Genomic DNA, 18080 nt, shown 5'->3' with positions numbered 1-18080 from the left:
CTGATGTAGAAATCACTAAAACACGATGACCAATTTGATTGAGGTTATGCTCTAAAATGTAATTCTTGTGCTTGAAGATGTGATTTGCCTCCCTTCAGTACAATATTTGTACAATACATTTCTGTCTCAGCCCAAGACAGTTTGCTGAGAGCAAATACAGAGTACAAAGCACACTGGTAATATCAATGTTATTTGTACAGATGCAAGTCATTTTGACTGTACGGCTTTGCTGTTCCCTTAATGAAACTTACATCAGGTTCAGCAGTAGTCTTTGTGCTTTAACTGAGTTTTCTTAAGGCTTGCTAGCTGAAGTAGAGATGGAATTTTTTCCTTATGTTAATAAACACAGGTGAAACCTGTAAATATTGGACCAGGTCTTAAAGCATCTTAAAAAAAGTCATGAGATTAATGGTTATGAAACAAATCTTCTGATATAAAAAACATTTTATAGGGGAGCTACAGAGCACCTCTTAGTTTGTCTGGTCCCAGTAGCTGAAGGTTCTCTGAGCTAATGCCCATACTTAACCTATTCCTAGTCTTTCACAACAAAATCTGAATTTGTACCAGATTATTTAGCTTACGATTTAAATGATTTCTAGTTACATCAAGAGTTAAGAATTCTGTGATTACTTTTTGAGCATCAGAAGAGCTATTATTGTCTAGACAAACTATTTCAGCGTTAAATTTTCTGGTCCTTTGTATAATCAATGAATATACAGATGTTATAATTAAGAAATATACAAGAGAGTTTGGTTAAGCAGATTATTACACCAAAAAAGAATAGATATTGGGCTTACCGTTGTCCTGGGCTCCCTGGAAAACTCCAGAGAGAGATCTCCAGAAGAGATCCTTTCCTACTGGTATTCAGCTCTTAAATGGTTCTAGGAGAGGTGGAGCCAGGCTCCACCCCTGCCAGCAATAAGGTGAATTGCCTTCACCTGTGCTCCTATGGCTGACTCATTGCTCACCTCAGGTAATCAATTGGAGGTTCAGGCTGTGATTCAGCAATTCCCATGCACCCTTAAAATGGGGTTAAGGTATATTTGTACAGTGAAATAGTTTTAGGTTGTCATTTACAGTTTGAAACAATTGAAGATTCCAGTTTCCTCTAGAACAAAATGCATAATTGCTACGTTATAAAATCTTGTAACTTTTGATTCACATATTAAGTCAGAGTATTTCTGATTGTTGAAGATATTTATGTAAATTGAGACTTAGGAACTGGTTGTCATTCTAAATTTAGAATTCCTTTGCTGGTGTCACAAGTACTTCCAATAATGATACAAATTACATCTGTAATTTACTTTGCAGTTTAGATACAGTTGTAGATGTTTTTTCACAGGGAAGTCTCCTCTGCCCACAAGAATTACACTTTCTGAGAATTTATAGAGTTTGCTTTTTTTTTTCTTTTTTTTCCCTTCCATTTAAGATATTCTCAGTACAAGAATACTCTGCTTCTAGTAGAAGAGTCATAACCCAATTAAATGAATCTGAGCATTTTCAAATCTTGGAAATCTATTCCTTTATGATCCTATTTCCCATTCTGGCACCTAAGTATTCTGCTGTGTCATCACCACATATCAACAGGGTGCTGTTCTCTGAGGCTGGGACAGGTGCTGTGCTATTAGTGATATCCCAGAGTACCTCCTGGGATAGGATATTTTGCTTTGCAGAAAATGGTATTTGAGAGCTGAAAACAAAGGTGATCGATTGAATCCTGAGTTAGAGCTCCTGTTAGAAAGATTAGAAGACTTTTATATTGGTGCTGCATGTAGCTTGTAATTGTTATTCTGAGAGAATTTCAAGAAAATTGAATTTGTGGTAGTGTCCTTTAAATATCTATTGCTATGTGTATTGATTAGCGATACTTTGCTTCAGCATATGCTGAACTGTGTTTCCTGACTTGTACGTTTTTACTGCTTTAAGTTTTCTGAGTGTGTATTCCATCATTTATGATGCATAATCAAAACTTTCAACCTACTATTGGTGGTAAGAAAAATCTGGTATTTTGGCATAGGGCAGGAAAGAAATGATAGGTAGAAGTTGTACAATTCCACCATGACATGCATTTGATTTCTTGCATTTGATTTATTTTATTGCTTGAAAGAAAATTGCCAGTAAAAAGCAGATTGACTGTTGTTACGAGTTTTTGCTTTCAAATAACTTTGTAGATTTGTTTGCTGAAAACTGTCAGCTAGAATCTGGTGTTTTTTTTTCTTGTCTCTCTTTTTTAACTTATGATTGTAGGCCAGTTTCAGTCTTTCTGTAGTTTAGCTTTCCAGAATTACAACGTAGTTTAAACTTTTTGTTATGCTCTGATAAATAATAAATGCTTATGGTGTCTGTAAATTGCAGTCTGTTTTGACCCAAAAATCACTGTTTAGCAAGCGAAGCAATGTTTAATGTTTATCTTACTTCTAATTTTTTAATTTACTTTTTACCGATAGTAAAATGTTTAACATTTTCTACTTCATAATTGGAATAAAATTGGGGGAGATTTTAATTTTCATTCCTTTTTGTCACTTATTCAGAAGAATGAAGGAAGTAACCTTTCCTCTGTTTTTTTCAACTTAACAACAACATTTGGATGTGATCTTACCCAAATGACTGAATGCATAGGGTTCAAGTTGAGTCACTTTGCTTTCACAGTTTAGGTGTTTTTTTTTCTTCTTATTTTCATTTTTATTCAAGCATTTAGCTTTTGAATATTACGATTTTGTACTTCAGAAGGTCTTTATCGTGGTTACTGCATATTACCAGGGACGGTCAATTTCAAAAAAAGGCTAAGTGACCCAGGTTTACTTCCTTTTAATTAAAGATGATTTAAAAGAAGTGTTATTACCTCTGAAAGCATGGAATAACTGTGATAGAAACAGGGAAATTGCCATTTTAAAACAATTTTTTCTTCTTTTTCTTCTGTCTGCGGCAAGCAGAAAGATGCTGTAGAGGAATTTCACAGGGGAATAATTATATCTGCTGGAGACACTTCTTTTTAATTGCTATCAGGTAGTTGATTGGTTTATGACCCTGACATGAAAGCTTACAACACCCTTTAAAAATATTGTATATAATGTAACTCTGTTTCTGTCCATACATGTATGTGTAATTATCTCCAAATCCTATTTAAACCTTGTTCTGATGTCTTGTGTTGATGAATTCTTCAAGTTTATGTGATTTATACAGTGTCTCATATGTTTAATGTTATTCCTCAATTTATTGACCGTTCTCCTGGGGTTCTCTTTGTTGTTAAAACATAAATTGGATGATCTGTTTTTTCTGTAGATCATACATTAAATTGTATTTCTGACATATCCTCTTATGTTCATTTCCTTTCTCTGTAAAAATAAAAATCTGTCATTTTTGATTTGTTTCAGGTAAAAGAAATTCAAAGTCTTTAATCACCGATTGCCTGTCTTTGGAGTCCTTTTGCTTTTATAGTATCTCTTTGTGATTGCTTTCGCTGAACCAAACATATTATTATCACAAATGCCATGGCATTTTATTTCTTGTGTTTTATAAATGACTTTTGTTAAATCAAGCACTGAAAATGATCAGAAAGTAGATCTATGTATTTTGAGTGGTTTTAACGGAATTTTTCTATTTTTGCCCCACAAAACTCTCCAGGTAGTTGTCATTTTTTCCCCAGATCAGTTGCAGTGTTAGTTCTTTCAGAAGAAAGAGTGGTTCAAAATTCAGTGTAATTGTCTTAGTTTTTTTCCATTTGAATTTCACCCAGCACTATTCTACTTATTTTTTTCTTTCATAATATTGAACAGTTAATATTGCAACATCTTCAAGTGTTGGCCCTTAATATTAAATATTTTCAGGAGATCTCTGTTCCTTTATTCTTTGACCTTTGTGTATTTTCTTTTTTCTTCTCATTGGGTAGTTTCTAGTCAATGAAAGGATATATGCACATACAATATTTAGCCTAAAGGCTTTGTCAAAAAACTTGTATTAAGAAGGTTTTGTTGCATATACAACTAAATGTTTTTTATTTTTATTTTTGAAGAATTTGAATGAAGGAAAAAGACATAACTTCCCTGTATTGATGGTTTACTAGCTCATCTCTTTCATTCTTGGAATTTTATCATTCTCTATTTGGTTTCGTCAATGTTCTTGTAGCTTGAAGAGCAAGGTTCACAAATCTGATTCCTAGAATCAGTCCTACTAATTTTTATGGAAAGAGTGTAGAGTTCACTACTTTCTGGTTATTTCATGAAGTAGTTTATATTATTTTCATATAATATTATTTATTATGTAAATAATAGTTTACATTATTTTCAAGAATCTCAGAGGGATTCACACAGGCCTTTGAGCTGTTGGCATACACAGATGCTCCTCTAGATAAATTTTGAGGGCTGCACCAGAAGTAACGCCTCCTATTTAATTATGTTGGCCAGTGGCATCAGAGGCAGATGTTGGTGATATTTTTGGTTGGTAGGGATTGAACCTTTCCACCAGTATTCTGTTACATTTTGTTACTGTGTCATAGGTGGCAGCAGGGTGATCTGATGGAATGGTGTCTGACTCCAAAGTGTGTATGAAGCAAAAGTGTGTCACTGAGTTCCCCTATACAGAAGAAATGGCACCCATTGATGATGCTTGCTGAATATTTATGGAGACCAAACAGTGGATGTGAGCACAGTGAGGAGTGGGTGGTGTGTTTCATCAGTGGTGATAGCAACATGCATTAAGACAAGGCATGTTGCGGATGGCCATGCAAAGCTGTGACACCATGATATGAAGAGTGTTTTGATTGATTCATCTACATAAATTGGTGAATTATGACCAGGGAACTGTACGTGGAGCTGAATGTTGACTTCAGCTTCTTGGAAACAACAGTGGCAACCTTGGAATATTAGAAAGTTTGTGCCAGCTGGGTCCCAAGAACTCTCACACAGGAACAGAAAGAACACCATATGCAAGTTTGTCTGAACCTATTGAACCAATGCAAGGCTGAAGATGACTGTTTTGTGGATCACATCACATTGCCAGTGATGAGATCTGGTGTCACTACTGTGAGCTGGAGTCAAAACAGCAGTCCATGGAGTAATGAGATGTGAATTCCCCACTGAAAAAAAAGGTTGAAGACGCAGCCATAATTCTGTAAAGTGATGTTCTCTGTCTTCTGGGATAGGAAAGGAGCAATCTTTCTAGATTTCCTGGAACCCGAGCAAACCATCAACTCTGACCGCTCCGAGCTGAAGGCTCAAACTTATGGAGTCAGGCCACAGAAGAAGAAAGCCTTTCTCTTGCAACACAGTAACACCAGGCCCTATGGGCAACATTTTCCTAGCAACAACACCATTATAGCAGCTATGAAACAGTGGGTCACCTCCACTGGTGTAGATTTTTACGAGCAAGGCATGCAGGGTCTTGTTCATCACTGGCAAAAATGCAGGACTATTAGTGATGACTGTTGAAAAACAGTGTTTCGTAGCTGAGAATTTGCTCTGTCAAGAATGTTACTGTGCTCTTTGTAGTTATTGTAGTTTCTGTGGAAATAAATAGGAGGCATTACTTTCAGAACAACCTATGTACTTATTTACATTTTTCTTCATCTTCTTCCTTCCTCCTCCTCAGAAAAGCCTTTCTGTGATTTCCTGAGATATTTTAAAAAATATTGCAGGGAAAATAATACTTGCTTGAGCTATTTGAAAAATGTTGAGAGAATAAATCGGTGCTGTTCCCTCCTCCTTTCTCCAACAAGTGAATACATGTCTGTTACACGTGTGTATTAGAGCCATACAAAATCTCAAGTTAGAAGGGACCCACAAGGGTAATTGGGCCACCCTCTGCTCCACACAGGACCACCCAAAATTCAAATCATATTTCTGGAGGTGCTGTCCAAATGGTCTTTGAATTCCAGCAGCTTAGGGCCATGCCCACCACCCTCCAGGTGCAGAACCTTTTCCTAACCCCCAACCTGACCCTCCCCTGTTGCAGCTCCATGCTATTCCCTCAGTCCTGTTGCTGTCACCAGAGAGATCTGACTCCTGCTCAGTGCTCTCACTGCAGGTTTTGCCATTTTCAAGGCAAAAAAACAGGTTCTGCTTTACACTCAGGTATAAAGAGTTTCTCTTTTTACCATATTATGCTTTATCATGAACATCTTTATGAGTAGATTTAGTGATAAGTGGGGCTGTACTAAGTAAGGACTTGTTTTCTCGCTCTGAGTTCTTTCTGTGAAGAGAATTCGGGAAAAATCCTCCCATCATTGTCTTGCAGGAAGGAATTTTGCATGAACTTTTCAGACAGGGTGCTCAAAAGCCATGGGCCAGTGTTTTCACTGACTCAAATAATTTTTTCTTCCCCTGAAAGCATTTGGCTAAGGTGCATGAGGAGAATAGTGCAGTCTCACAGGAGATTTTAATAGGAAAACGAAACTATCTACTGGCAGTTTCTGTGCCTCCTTACATTGCCGAGTGTAGAACCTAATAGTAAATTCCCCCTTGTATTTGTTGTTTTTCTTGCTCTCCCTCTTTGAACTCTCAAGGTTATTCAGTTATTTTCCTCACAATTTCATTAGGAAATTTGCCAAAAACATCCTTTCTAGGCAGCTGTCTCTGGACCTTTGGAGGCCAGCACTAATGTGCTTCCAGTCTGTAGGGGGTGTTTGGCACAAAATTATGAACTAGGCCTTCAGTGCTTCAGGGGAGAGAGGAGAAGAGATCTCAAACATTTTACCACACCCAGGTGCAAATTTCTGCTTGTCTATGAGCATTCAGAGGCTTTCATCTCTGGTTGTACCTGCTTTGTCCTGGCACAGGGTCTGTTAACAGCAACAAATTGTTGATAGGAGAGAATTATAACAGGAGAATTATTTTTCTTTTGAGCAAACGCTGCTTTGAGGGAAAGCTTTGTGTGGGAAGGAGTAATTCTAGCAGTCTTAGGCTATTCCGATATAATTTTTTAATGAGGCATTGATTTGGTTTTTATTTATTTTAAAGCAATGCTCGAAGGTACCGTGGTGCTGCCCGCTTGCAATACTTCATGTAAAATGGATGGAAATAATAAATGTTTTGCCCAAATTAATACCGAGTTAAACACACCGGAAAAAGCAAGAAATGCTTTTCAGTGCTTTTTCATACGCCGCTTAGCGATATAGGCAACTGTCGTACCATATGTACATATAATATATTTGTCAGCCTAACTGCTTCTCTTGTTTGACTAAACTGTCTCCTTCCAGCCACCCACACAGAATATGCCTATGGGTCCAGGAGGGATGAGTCAGAGCGGCCCCCCTCCGCCCCCGCGCTCGCACAACATGTCTTCAGATGGACTGGTAGGTGGGGGCCCTCCTGCGCCACACATGCAGAACCAGATGAACGGCCAGATGCCTGGTAAGTTTTTCTCCTCTAAGACATTAACACCAGCGTTGCTTAGCAACTGGAACGACATGGGGGCTCAGGGGATACTAGATTGTTGATGACAAAACTGCTTTGAATGCCCCCGAGTACGAGCTCTCTTAGAGTTTGTTAGCTACAGAGCTACGTGACCTGTATTCAGTGTTTATCAGGCTGCCCTTGGGCTTTGATGTAGCTGACACACAGCATTCCTCTGATGAACAGAACTGGCTAAATTTAGTCTGTTTGAAACCATGCAGTACAGCTGGCTTTAGAAGGCTTACTGGGGAAAGGTATTGGCCTGTGGCTGAGTGAATGCAAATCCTTCCATAAAAAGATAATGTGAAATCATCACAAGTAAATAATTAGATAATAATAAAATAGATTCTTTTTACCCACGTTCAAAACTCACTCCATAAATATAAGGGAAAAAAATAATTAGTTCACTTTCGTACAGAAAGTCACCAGTTGCCACTAATCCTCTGTGTTCTTTATTATTGAAGACATGTTGAACAGTAAGGGATTTGTAAAGAAATAGCCTCCAGATTATTGTTCTAGGTATAAATTTTAAGTCTTTTTTATGCCAACCTGTTTTGTAATAAAAAGAAAAGTGCTTGAGAAGTCAAAAACAAAGCAGTGAAACAAGATGATAAAATTCCACATTATGTCTACCAGTACTGGCTTTGGGCTAACTATTCCCCTCAGCAGTCAGATCAGAAAGGAGGGAGTCCTGGAAAAAGCATGCTTCTTTATAGAGAGGCTGTTTTCCAGAATTTCCACTCATAAAGCCATACTGCCTCTTCGGTGAGAGTTGGCTTTCAACTTAAAATTACATTCCCAGGATTGCTTTTGTTCAGGACCCCTTTTATTTTTTTGTACGGAGGAACTTTTCATACAAAAGCTCTTCAGGGTATTGATTCTTCCAGGAAAGGAAACTGCTGTCAAAGGATCTTTGTATATTCACCTCTCACTGGTCACAAGGATAAGCTCCGTGACAATCAACACAGCTTATAACTATGCTAAACTTTAGCTAAAATATAAAGATAGCTATGGTTTCTAATTTGTGTTCAAATCTTGATAAAATGGACCCTGATAGTGGCAGCTTTTCTGAAAAGAGTAGCTTAATAGCATCAAAAGATCTTGTGAAAGAAGTAAATAATAGAAGATCTAGAGGAGAAGTCAGTTGCATCGTATGTGTTGGTCAATGTTTGTGCTTGGAAGTAGAAAGAACAGTATATGCTAGCTCCTTAAATAGGGCAGAGATATTATGGTTGAGGAGTCTTCTATCCATCTAAGAACCATCAGCTCCCATGGAGAATAGCATTGCTTCTCACAAATCAGTCTCTTTGACCCTCTAGTGTAATCATATTATTGTTATTATAATGATCTTTTCCAAGGAGAAGGATTACTAAGTCACAATGTGAGCATAATGACTTCACTGCAGAGCCACAGGGGAGGAAAGTCACTCCTTAAACACACATATTTTGTAATTAGATAGAATAAGAAAAGAGTGCTTATGAAGATATGTGAAAGGTAAATAGATTTGTTTGGGTATTCACCTAGACAAATGCTTAAAAATAGTTTCCAACTAAGCTTTAATTTAGCCCTTTCTTCCCAACATATACCTTTTTTGAATGTTTGTTCCTTCCCGTCTGTGTTTAAGGTTGTCTCTGAGGATGTGAAGATAAACAGCTTAGGATAAGGGCATCTCTAATATTGGGAAGGCATGCTAAAATTGCTTCATAGTTACACTCTAGAGAAGGGGAAAGAGAATCATCTCATTAAGTGGATATCTGAATGTTGTTTTTTCTTTAGTGTTTACTAGTTTGCCTGTTTGTGAGTCTTTTTGTATTTTGTAGACACATACTTGCAATTATTTATGTATACGTTTCTTTATAAGGCACTTAGTGTAAAATTACATAAGATGCTTTATGGTAGAAGTCAGATGCAAAACTTTAAATAGCTGAAGAGATGATCTATCCTGAAGGAGTTCAGTGCAAGACATGAGAATCCAGGGTCAAAAATCACAAGTTGCCTGGAAGAAATAAAATTTAGGCTTTTAAAATTGCTAGCTAAGGATTTCTGGTAGGCCTCATCAGAGTAGGGGCTTCCCGAGGACTGAGTATGAGTGGAAGGACAGATGGGATGATTAAAAGAAGTCTCTAGTAACAGTGCATGAACTGCTGAAAAGTTCTGCCACAGACCTCTCCCATTACCTAAAGGGCAAAGGGTGATTTTTCTTACGTCTGTGTCTGGCTAATAAAGAGCCTGAAGTACTGCTGAGACCCTTAATTGCTTCCCCTGACAGATAAGTGTCTGTATTCTCTTACTGGTGAAGACAGTCAAGGCAAGCCTTTTTTCTGCCTGTAGTGGAATTCGATGCATCTGTACCTGTGACAGATGATAGGTTTTATCTGGAAAAAAAAAAACAAAAAACAACCTTGTGTGAAGAATTCTGTTCATTGAATTTGTGATGCAGATTAAAGGTAGTGCATAGATTTGGAAGGAGATGATAAAAAGGTTCTTGCTGATGTCAAATTTTCTCCCTGATTTCTTCAGCATGTTTGATAAGTAAAAAGTTGAAAGATAAAATGAGCTGTAAGATTCTCTGACCTTTACCTTGGCAGTGGTAGGTATCCTTCCTGAATAATACGTGCTTGTACATCTCCATCAAGTTCTTCCAAATTCTTCTTTGCTTCCTAAAAATGTAGTCTCAAATGCACTTACAGGTTAGTCTCAGGACTGAGATGCTATCTATTAGCATTTGAGAGTTAACTTCAATTTCAGTTAGGTAAGATACTTATTCCACTAACTTTAGTTTAACACAGGATCTAATTAGTAAAGCATTTAAAGCAGTTACTTTAATGACAAATAGACACATCTTGTCTCGTTCATTCATATTCCTCTTTTTATGTTCATATTTCATTAAGAAAAAATAACTGTTGTGTCCTTATATGCAGGAGAACCTACTGAAGTATATTGGCAGTGATTTCTCAAATGTGTTCTTATTTATAATTTGCAAGGTTTTTTCCATACTATTATCTTAGCTTTACCCCTGTCCTTTTCCTCTAGCTCCACGCTAACAAAATTCTGGTTTTGATTCCAGAAAATACACATGCCTGATATTGCCTCTGCCCACTGTTTCTTGAGTGCTTTCTTCTGTTTTGATGCTACCCTAGACATTAAGTGTAAAATAATTTCCCTAAGGGGCTGGTTTATGTGCTCAACAACTTCTCTCTTTCTGTCTTCCCTGTTCTACTTCCTGTATTACTGTTTTTCAAAAACATATTCCACTGTGTACTTGGTGAGCTCTCTAGTATCTGCTGTAGACAATTTCTTCCTTTAAGAAGAAATTTAAAAAACAAAAACAAAACCACTTCCATGCCCTTACTTTCTGACACTAATCCTGCGTCTTCCTTTCCTTAGGAAATAAATAGAGGAAGAAGTCTTCTCGCAATCCTCTAATAGTTGTTTGTTACTACAGTCTGGAGCTTTTTTTTCACCTTAGCTTTACTTCAGCACGATGATCAGATGGTTAGCAATGATCTCCTGCCTTTCTGTTGTCTGTGTAACACAGTTAGACAGTATTGAATGGACAGTATTGCTAGCTGTTCTTTGTCATGGTCATCATCCTATTTACTGACTTTCCTGCATTTGTGGTGGATCAGTCTTTGGACAATTCAGCAATCTCTGCTTATCTTGTTTTGCAAAAGCAGTGAACCTTTATTACTCTTTTCACTTTCCTTGATAAAATAAGCTTGATTGTTTATTCCAGCAAGGAGTCTTGGAAGTGCAAGAGGACAAACATTCTTAAACGTGCTGCATTTAATAGCTTTTTTTTTAGTTTTGTAATTTGGTGCGACTGCATTTGTCTGTTGTATAATGCTTAATATAGAACCCTTTTTCTCCCCCTGCTTTTCTTTTTGAAGGACCTAACCATATGCCTATGCAAGGACCTGGACCTAACCAACTCAATATGACAAACAGTTCCATGAACATGCCTTCAAGTAGCCATGGGTCGATGGGCGGCTATAATCACTCAGTGCCATCTTCACAGAGTATGCCAGTGCAGAATCAGATGACCATGAGCCAGGGACAGCCAATGGGCAACTATGGTCCCAGACCAAACATGAACATGCAACCAAACCAAGGTAAATGACGTGCTTGTTTGCTTCTGCCAAAAAGGAGGCTTCTCACTCAGACTTTTCTTAACAGAACTTTTCTTGTGGATTTCCTTCCCTAAATGCACATGTCCCATCTTTGTAGGACTCTACATCTCAATTCTCCAATGTGCCGATGAAATTTTGTATTTGCAGACACTGTTTTCTGGTGTTTTCTGAGAAGATGGGATTAAATCTGCTTTCATAGCTTGTAAATTTGAACTACGGTTTGACTTTCCCAGACTTTACACTTCTAACTGTTATTATTGCTTGAGTTGATAAAAATATATCTGTGCTCTTCAGTCTCTTGGGTGAGTTGAAAAATTGAAGTCCTCACATCTTTGTACCTAATTAATCTTTGTTCTTTCCTGCATGCTGTTTTAGCTCAGAATATCTGTTAGTTGTAAGAAATAAAATTCAGTGGAGAGTAGAGGATTGTTCCTGGTTCTGTTTTCAGAAGATATCCTCGTGTATATAGTAAAATTCAAAACTAATTTTATATCTAGGATATTTACATAGCACAAACTGTTGACAGTATGGTCTCTGGTGAAGTGCAAGGACATCACAGAATTAAAATATTGTATTAGAGTCACAGGAGACCAAATTATTAAAATGTATGTATAGTGCTTATTTGTACGAATGTCTTCAAGTCAGCAAAAAAGTGGTATTTTCTGCTTAGTTGTTTGTTTCTACACAGAATCTAGACATACAACCCAATAGAAGACATACTGCAGAAGCAAGACTTCTGCTTACAGCGAGTGGGTTTGGGTTTTGTGTGTCGTTTTCCCTTTTCAGTCTGTATGAACTTACACAGACTTATTAGCTGACATGTACGACTTGAGGATTTTTGTCTCCTGATGCGGTAGAATATTTTTTCCTATTTTTGGGATTCTCTTTCTAGTCATTTGGAGGAAAAAAAAATACTCCAGTGATGTAGGTTCTTATCACAGTGCGGTCTTATTGGAGATGTAGGCTCCACTTCGTTACATAGATGTCATTTCTTTCCGACGTGTACAAACAGAGCAATTTGCTCTGATCTGTTTGATCATTACGTCACTGAGTGGTTCAAAACAGAAGAAAGATGAAGATGATCTGAAACCAAAAATGAGTCAAGATAAACCAGCTATTTCTGCAGCTTTCTTACCAATAGTGAAAGTGGGAAGTCTGATAAGTCTTCTGTTGCCCACATTCTTACTGACATTTTTCTTAAATTTTAATAGTAAAACCAAAAAAAGGTAGGTACGTAGCAGAGGAAACCATTACAAGTGTGAATACTTTTGACTCTCAGAACTCTCAAGTTACCTGTGTATTCTATGCAATACACAATTGAGCAATTTTGTAACCGTTGTAGGATGCTTTATAAAAGCCCTGTATATTTTGTTGAAATTTCTTAGTTGCAGGGCGTTAGCAATAAATATGCAGCTGTTTTTGTGAAGGAGCCATCAACGAAGTTGCTCCACAGGAAAAAAACTTACTTTGTGTGACTATCTTACAGTTTAGGACTAGTGATTATTCTATCTCAAAACTGTGTTCTTTACTCTTCCTTGTAATATTCCCCTGTTGTATTTTCAGTATTCTATCAAACATGGAAGTTGCTCATTAGAAGTTAAGCAGAAAAATACTTAAAAGGTTTCTGTTCTGAACAGATAATAACACTGAAGTGGCTTTTGGGAATAAAGCAGTGTCTAACCAAATTATAGGTTCAAGAAGAGCAAAATATCTTGTTAGAACATGAGCTGATATTATTGCCTGCACATAACATCACAGGAAGTCCTTCCGTCTGTTTAGGCTCATGGTTTTACATCTTATTTAAGGCTGTAATTTTTGTGGAAGCTCAACAGAAATGGAGAGTCATTTGGGAGAATGGGGTGAAAAACCGCATTCTTTAAAATATTAGTGTCGCACAAAAACATTAGTAAGTAGAGCATTTCTTGTGTAAACCATGAAATGGTTTGTGTTGGAAGAGACCTTTAACCATCAGCTAGTCCAGCACCCTTGCTTTAGAGCAAGGCTTTGAAACTGGTTCATTAGTAACAGAGAATAATTTAACAGGAAGTTTGTTTTGCTGTTTCAATGAAAATACTGTTCTAAATCAGTCAAATTTCAAGTATCAGTGAGAGAAAATGCCCTTGTGTCTGAAGTTGTGGATGCTTGTAGTGTACTGGTAGTTCAGTTTTTTGATGCAGGAATATTCCCAGACAAGTTTACTTAACGCCTTTTCTCTATCTTCTTCTCTTGTTGTATTTGTTGTGAGATTTTCTGGCAAATTAGTGGACACATTTTTGTATTTTCCCTCTCTTTATGGCTCCTAGACAGGAGGGAAAAAATAGCAGGCAAGTCTGGTGTAAGTGGTGAGATAGTAATAGATAAAAGTAGGTGGCCAAGGTCCAGTCAGGCTAAGCACAGGGACTCAGCCAAATGCAGTCACTGCAGGCTTCTGATTTAAGTGAATGAGCAGTTAGGAAATGCATCAGGATGCAATTAAAGCAAAAGGTACATTCTGCTCACAAAGAATCAAAAGTGCTTCTGGTTCTTGGTGATACCAGGCACAGTATTTGCAGGTAGACCAGCAGTCATGTATTGCTGTATGTGTGTTACAGCATGTGTATGTCAGTATGAGAAAGAAGAGTTAAACTCACACAACTAGCAAAGGGTCTCTCTAACCACACAACACCTCTTTCTTAGGAAGTATTCCAGGTACAAAAGCTGCTTTTCCTTCAGTGGCTGGCTCTTATATGAGTGCAGCCTGGCTCCACTCTGGGTCTATCCCTTCTTGTCACATGGGGAACACAGGTGCAAGCAGTGTGCTCCCTGGGCCAAGGCACAGCCCTTCACCGGGTGCTCAATCACCAGTTCAAGCTGCAACCTAACAGTTCCCCTGCAAGTTAATAAGTGCATTGTGACTTCCCGATTTCTTCGTTAGGACTGTGTGCTGCCATTGCCAGTAGAAATGAGGCAAATGTTTTGAACTTTGGTATTGCTGCTAGGAAGCATTTTTTAACCCATAATCACATTTTGCTTCTTTTCTGTTGAAAATAAGAGATTCTACTGGTTCTGTCAGTTAATAACAGCACTAACTCAATATAATGCTAAATATTCCAGAAGATAAAGTCTTAGCATGTCAAGTTGGCTATTAAAAATTAGTAGATATTTTTGACCATAGTTTTTCCCTGTATGGATTCCTGATCTGTTAAGGACTGAGTTGGATGATGAGATTATAATAGCATCTGATATCACAAGAGTGTTGTTAAAGTATTTCATTATGAAGATTTAGGCACTTTAGTTATTAATACTATAAGAAAGCCGTGAGTAAATCAATAACTCTGTCTTCAGAGCAGTATTTGAATTGGCATGGCATTTCATGCTGAAAAATTAGGAGGAAACAAAATACTGAATAGCTTTTCAGTGAATAATATCTATTGTTACTGAATGAGGCCAGGACATCTAGAAAAAAAGCCTGCTATCATTTAATAGAAGATGACACTATAATACATGAAAAGGTTTGATCTAACTTTCGAGTGTTTTTAACATAATGTTTTTTGTGTAGCTTCTAGCAAAATGTCTTCCTGTATGTACACATTTTGAGAAATATGCGGTTAGTAGGAAAAAACAAAAAAGTGCTAATTAAGGAATTGAATACTTAGTACAGAAGCCATTGTGGGATTTTCTTTTGGTCTACTCTTTGTCGATTTAAACTAGCTTTATAAAATGCTAGCCACAGAAATGTATTAAATGAGACACAGTTTTCACATAGGTGGTCAGTCTACTTACAAAAGAGTTTTAGTCGTTTTGCTCTTAAGAAGCGGAATATTCTGCGGGTGACTTATTCAGAAAGCTGCTGTAGCAGCCTGGGACATCTGCATGGAATATTGTCTACCCTTTCAGAGAGGACAGGAGGCAACAGGAGCTGATTGACTAGGGGGAAGCTTCCTTTTTTAAAATGCATTTCTGCTTTGGTATAGGAAGCTACTTATGTTGAATGCAATTCTTTAACTCTTGTCAGTTTTTGACTTTTCAGAGGGGAGGAAGAGGGGTGGCCAGCAGAGACAGGGAGGTGATTGTCCCCCTCTACTTTGCTCTAGTGAGGCCCCATCTGGAGTACTGTGTTCAGGTCAGGAGCCCCCAGTACAAGACAGAGAGCTGTTGGAGAGGGTCCAGAGGAGGGCCACAAAGATGATCAGAGGACTGGAGCACCTCCCCCTATGAAGACAGGCTGAGGGAGCTGGGCTTGTTCAGCCTGGAGAAAAGAAGGCTGCAGGGTGACCTCATTGCAGCCTTTCAGTACCTAAAGGGAGCCTACAAACAGGAGGGGAATCAACTCTTTGAAAGGGTAGATAACAGCAGGACAAGGGGAAATGGTTTTAAGTTGAGGGAGGGAGGATTTAAGTTGGATGTTGGGGGGAAGTTCTTTACAGAGAGAGTGGTGAGGTACTGGAACAGGCTGCCCAGAGAGGTTGTGGATGCCCTGTCCCTGGAGATGTTTAAGGCTAGGTTGGATGGTGCCCTGGGCAGCCTGGTCTAGTATCAAATGGGGAGGTTGGTGCCCTGCATGTGGCAGGGGGGTTGGAGATTTCATGATCCTTGAGGTCCCTTCCAACCCTGGCCATTCTGTGATTCTGTAAAATGGAAATTCCTTTTGTTTATATTGAAAAGAACTTCCACAGTCATAGATTCATAGCTCAAATGCTGTAAGAGTAAGGACCAACAAAGTAATAGTTTGACAATCTCAGAAGTGTTGTTTCTCAGATCATCTTGCTAGATCTGTTCCTGTGCTTGAAGCAAGTGCCAGACTCCCTCGGGTATTATTTAATAAGCATTATACATTGCTTGGGGTGAGGGAGCAAGACTGGTTTCCTTTTAACAGCTGAACCCTACATGAGAATGTTGTATTGACTCAGTCGCTTGTAAAAGACCAGTTGTGTAGTCTGATGCTGAGATATTTTTAATGACAGTTTCATTGATATGAATTTAGAAAAATTCCATTAAGTTTTAGAGCTCTTTGAGTTGCAGACAAATACGAACAGATCACAGAGACAGCTGACTAGGCTGGTGTGGAATCCTGTATCTCCTTTCATTGACCATAGAGTGAAAGGAGTAGAAGGATAGGAACACCAGTGTTATCTGAAATAGAAGCATATTCAGGATATAACAGATCAGGATAAAATCTTTTGTGAGGTTGAGGATCTTTTATGAATTTCTTGCTGTCTGTTCATTGCCACGGAAGAAAAGTCTGTTTGTTTCAGTACCTGAACTGCTTTACAGTAGCTTTACAGGTGCCCTGAAGCAAGCAGGACAGTCATAAAATTTTGGACATATAAGGTATTCAGGAAAAAGAAAACTGCTTCTGAATTCTGAAGTGCTGGTGTGCTACAGCTGGCTTTGTAGCATGTCTAGCTGTGGATGACACTGCAGTTCTCCTATCATGAAAAATAAGACAAACAAATGTCACAGTTCTATCATGTTTGTTCCTTAAGAGACATGAAAGGCAACAGTAGTAACTAATGGATTTTTTTTGTTGTTTACATTTCTATCTTTTTTATTTTCTTTAAATGACTCCTTAAGTGATGGATCAGTTTAGAAATAACTTTGTGGAGAAAGCAAGTGTGAAGAAGTTTCCACTGCCTTTAATTGCAGGCTGATATTAGGAGTAGCAAAAATTATCCTGTGGCATAGAGAAACTAGACTTTGTCAATAGTCTTGAGAAAAATGAAAGTTAAATTTACCCTTTGCTAGATTTCCTCACCTAGCTTTTGCAAGAATTATCAACATATATGTTTTAAAGTAAGTATTTACTGTAATTTTTTTTTAATCCTAAAGGAAAACAACAACAACAAACAAAACTTTGCTGAGGGCTGCTGCATTGCTAGGTTTATGTTTTGTTTCTCCAACAGTGGACTCCAAGGTGAGATTTAGCTCCTGGCATGGTGTGTTTTGCTAATACTCTGGATGAGAGTATCCAGTAGCTTTATTGATGCCATAAGAAGAGACTTTTTTTAGCAACAAAAAGTATTTAGTTTTGAAGACCAGAGAAACAACAGCTTGTTTTACTTTTCTATTATAGACAGCCTTTCCTTCAGCTGTTGGGTTGCAACAGCAGAGTCACTGGAGTGTAGATTCTCATTTTTCTGCTTCTCCTGCGGAAGTTTCAACTATGCTAGCAGTTATTTTTGCCCTCTTGTAGCATTTGCCATCAGTTGTTTGTGTTCCAGCAGAAGACAAGGGCTAAGCAGATGTTTTAAACTGCTAAACTTTTAAGCAGCTCATTCATCCTTAGTGCATTTCCCAAATTTATTAGGTTTATCTAGGTCCCACTTCTAGTTTGCTTTTCTTTTTTCTCTCCATTTGCTTTGTGTGTCCAACAGCTAGGTTGTTGGATTCCTTAGGTAGTTTGGTAGTTTCTTGTCAGGAAATAGCCCCAAGATTAACTTGATTTTTAAGAAGATCTGGAACCAACCTATTTTTACTTAAATGGTCACACCTTTTCTTTCTTGTGTATCAGTCCTTCTTAAACAGTGTCTGGAACAGGAGCAGGTTTTTTATTGGTAGGCACAGAAGACTATTTGAGCTGAGC

The 18080-nt window shown here is 37.8% G+C and overlaps 1 protein-coding gene across 3 annotated transcripts in view; it reads left to right on the top strand.

The window, feature by feature from the left end:
• The window catches only part of SS18 (SS18 subunit of BAF chromatin remodeling complex), a 42411-nt gene that overhangs the window by 11003 nt on the left and 13328 nt on the right, over nucleotides 1-18080 (top strand). For all 3 annotated transcript variants that reach the window (XM_031612946.2, XM_031612944.2, XM_031612945.2), the window contains exons 4-5: nucleotides 7193-7346; nucleotides 11279-11500. In XM_031612946.2, coding sequence (XP_031468806.1) covers nucleotides 7193-7346; nucleotides 11279-11500 — 376 coding nt within the window. The remainder of the gene's footprint in view (nucleotides 1-7192; nucleotides 7347-11278; nucleotides 11501-18080) is intronic.

This window comes from Phasianus colchicus, chromosome 3 (assembly GCF_987193195.1).
Source record: "Phasianus colchicus chromosome 3, bPhaCol1.hap1.1, whole genome shotgun sequence".
NCBI classification, from domain to species: Eukaryota; Metazoa; Chordata; class Aves; order Galliformes; family Phasianidae; genus Phasianus; species Phasianus colchicus.
Note: the sequence above shows the minus strand (reverse complement) of the source record. Positions and strands in the feature narration are given on the sequence as shown.